Raw genomic sequence first — 2,934 nt, 5'->3', positions numbered from 1 at the left:
TATCTTTAATCTATCTATGTATTCATCGATCTATTGCCTATCTGTCTTATATCCAAACTCATTTTCTGATACAGAAGAAGACAGAGAGAGATGATCTATTTAGATAAATAGAAATAGATTGAGAAAGACAAATTTAAAGATGATAGAGAGATAGAAGAGTTAGAGATGGAGTGACAGAGAGATAGATGTTTCAATCGTCGAGAGACATGTCTCTGGAGATTCTGTCTCCTTTGTTTTCGTTCTTCTCTGTCGTCTTTCTAGTGTAGATGAGAATGAGCTTTCTTCCTCCTTTTCTTCTTCTTCTTTTTCTTTCGTGTTGGCTTGGGCTTGACAGTTTCTTTCTTTCTTCTGCGGTCTCTCCATTGTAGGTGTACATCTAGAGTGTATCTATTCATCTCTATCATGAGGTGTCTGTACACTCGGGGAAGGAGTTGACAAGCAGGAGACGTCACACAGAGATCAGAGTCTTCATGGATCAAACAATTTCACACATACATAGGCACATATACATATTCATATATACATCGATTCGTACATGCATACACACATACATATATACATATATACATATATACATACATACATATATACATGTATACATACATACATATCTACATACATAGATACATGTATACATAGATACATGTATACATACATACATATATACATACATACATATATGCATACATACATAGGCATACATATATACATACACATATACATATATATATACATGTATGTGAATCTCTATAGAAGTCCACGCAATACATCTTTCCTTCTTTTTTCTTTCTGGATCTTTTTCTTGTGTACGTACACTCCGTCAGCTCAAGAAGGAAAAAGACAAGAATAGCCTCTGATACTTGACTTTTTTCCTTTTCAAGTCTTCTATCAAATTTCGTTCCTTCTCTCTTCATCCTGTATCGAGACTACGAAGTCGTATCGATGCCTTTTCCACACAGGAATAGGAGTCATAGTAGTCGTAGTAGTAGTAGAAGCCGTCAATTGCAATTCTTCTGTCTTTTCCTTCTTCATCTCTCCCGGCTTTTCTTTCCTTACCAGTCAAATTCCCTCAGCCCTTTTCCAACTTCTTCTCTTTCTTTCTTTCTTGTCAGAATGAGACAGAGGAGAGATCTCGAAAAGAACTGGAGAAGATCAAGCAAGAGCTTCTCACACAGGTGCGAAATACACCGGCAATTTAAACGACCACAAAATGGAGAAGAAGAAGAAGAAAGAGATAGAGATAGATACATACAAGACAAATAGATACAAGGTAGATGGATAGAAAGAAGGAAGGAGGAAGAAGATAGATTGACTCTAGTTATCTATATAAAGGATGACTAGAAAGGTTAAAGATAGCTAGATAGATAGATTGAAGATAGATAGCTAGATCAAAGTTAGATAAATAGATTAACGATAGATATATAAATAGCTAGACAGGTAGATAGATAGATCCGTGCATGCAGTGACAAGAGGCCTCCTATTGGGGCTAGCTTTTTGTTTCTCTTTGTATGTTAATTCAACAGAAAGAGGAGGCGAGGGAAGCCGCAGAGAAAGCAGAGAAACTCCAGACAGAGCTCGAGTTAGCCCAGAGATCTCTTCAGCAACAGGTAAGAATTTAGACACCCCTCCTCATCTCTCCATCTCTTTCTCGCTCTTTCTCTCCTCTCTTCTTTCTCTCCTCTCTTCTTTCTCTCCTCTCTTTAATGTTTCTTCTTCTTCGTTTTCATCTTCTTCTCTACTTCTTCTGCTTCTCTTGTTCTCTCCTCTGTGAACTACACACTGTCCTTTCTTTCTCGCTCTCTCTTCTTCTCACTCTTTCTACCTACATACATCCCGGCACTCGTGTACATACATACGATATATACATATATTTGTTCAGGTGGATAAATACAGCGAGAGAGAGAGAGATAGGTCGCGAGAGAGAAAGAGATCCATCTGTCCATATGAATATATATATATATGCCTATGTATATAGACTGTCTGACTTATAGATGGGTAGTTGTCTATACTAAGTTGAGAGAGAAGGCTGCATCTTTCTTTGAAAGAATGGATCTCTATACTTGAATCTCTTCTTCAACGTCTTCTTCTTTCTCTTCTTTCTCATTCTTTCTTGAAGACGTCTTTTTCTCTAAGTATTACACACTCACTACAAGACTTTATCAAGGTGTATGTACACCTCAGAATGGCATCATTGTCTATCTTAGAACTCTCCTCCCTCTTTCATTTGGCTTCTTTTTTTTTCTCCTTTTCTTTTCTCTTTTTTCTCCTCTTCTCTTTTCTTGTTCTTTTCGTCTCTTTCTTCTCTGTCTCTCCATAGACCGCCATGACCGTCGCGTCCGCAGTCGCTCAGGCGTCTTTAGCCACGGCGGCGCAGGAAGAGAAGATGTTTGAAGAGAAGTTAAGACAACTCGAGGAGGAGAAGAAAGATCTAGAGAAGGCTCTTGAAGATCTAAGGAATGAAAGAGAAGAAGATGAGAAGAGATGGAAGGAAGAAATAAAGACATCTATCGCTTTAACGACAGAAGAAGTCTCGAGAAAGCTAAAAGAAGAGAAAGAAAGTTTAGAGAAGAATCTTTCTGAAAGAGAGCGAGAAATAGGCAATCTACGCAGTCAGCTCGATGCTGTCAGCAAAGAGAAAGAAAGAGAGAAGGAGAAAGAGAGCGGAGGAGAAGAAGAAGAGAAGAAAAGAAGAAGAAGAGTGAAGAGAATGAGAAGACGATGAAGTCTATGGTGGATGAGTTTGAGACGAAGTTGAATGAGAAAGAAGAAAAAATAAAGAAGTTAAAGCAAGAAATCCATGAACGAGAAAGGAGAGAATTGAATCTAAGAGAAGAAGCAGAAGCACAGAGAGAAGCTCTTAGTCGTGAAGTAAATCTACTCATGTCTAAGGTACGTACGCAAGTCATCTTCTACCAATGCTCTTCTTCTTCTTAC

At 38.1% G+C, this 2,934-nt stretch overlaps 1 protein-coding gene across 1 annotated transcript; it reads left to right on the top strand.

The window, feature by feature from the left end:
* Nucleotides 1-1,112: 1,112 nt before the first annotated feature.
* Nucleotides 1,113-2,891, top strand: CSUI_011462 (uncharacterized protein). The gene is made up of 3 exons (XM_068071560.1): nucleotides 1,113-1,175; nucleotides 1,524-1,607; nucleotides 2,318-2,891. Exon 3 carries the CDS (start codon nucleotides 2,324-2,326, stop codon nucleotides 2,720-2,722), a length of 399 nt encoding a protein of 132 aa, XP_067916464.1. The 5' UTR covers nucleotides 1,113-1,175; nucleotides 1,524-1,607; nucleotides 2,318-2,323; the 3' UTR covers nucleotides 2,723-2,891.
* Nucleotides 2,892-2,934: the final 43 nt, after the last annotated feature.

The sequence above is a fragment of the Cystoisospora suis genome, assembly GCF_002600585.1.
Source record: "Cystoisospora suis strain Wien I chromosome Unknown contig_12000, whole genome shotgun sequence".
Lineage (NCBI taxonomy): Eukaryota > Apicomplexa > Conoidasida > Eucoccidiorida > Sarcocystidae > Cystoisospora > Cystoisospora suis.
Note: the sequence above shows the minus strand (reverse complement) of the source record. Positions and strands in the feature narration are given on the sequence as shown.

Bases quoted from the DNA above. Each gene is read 5' to 3' on its own strand.
- CSUI_011462 (XM_068071560.1), top strand. From the start codon at position 2,324: ATGACCGTCGCGTCCGCAGTCGCTCAGGCGTCTTTAGCCACGGCGGCG.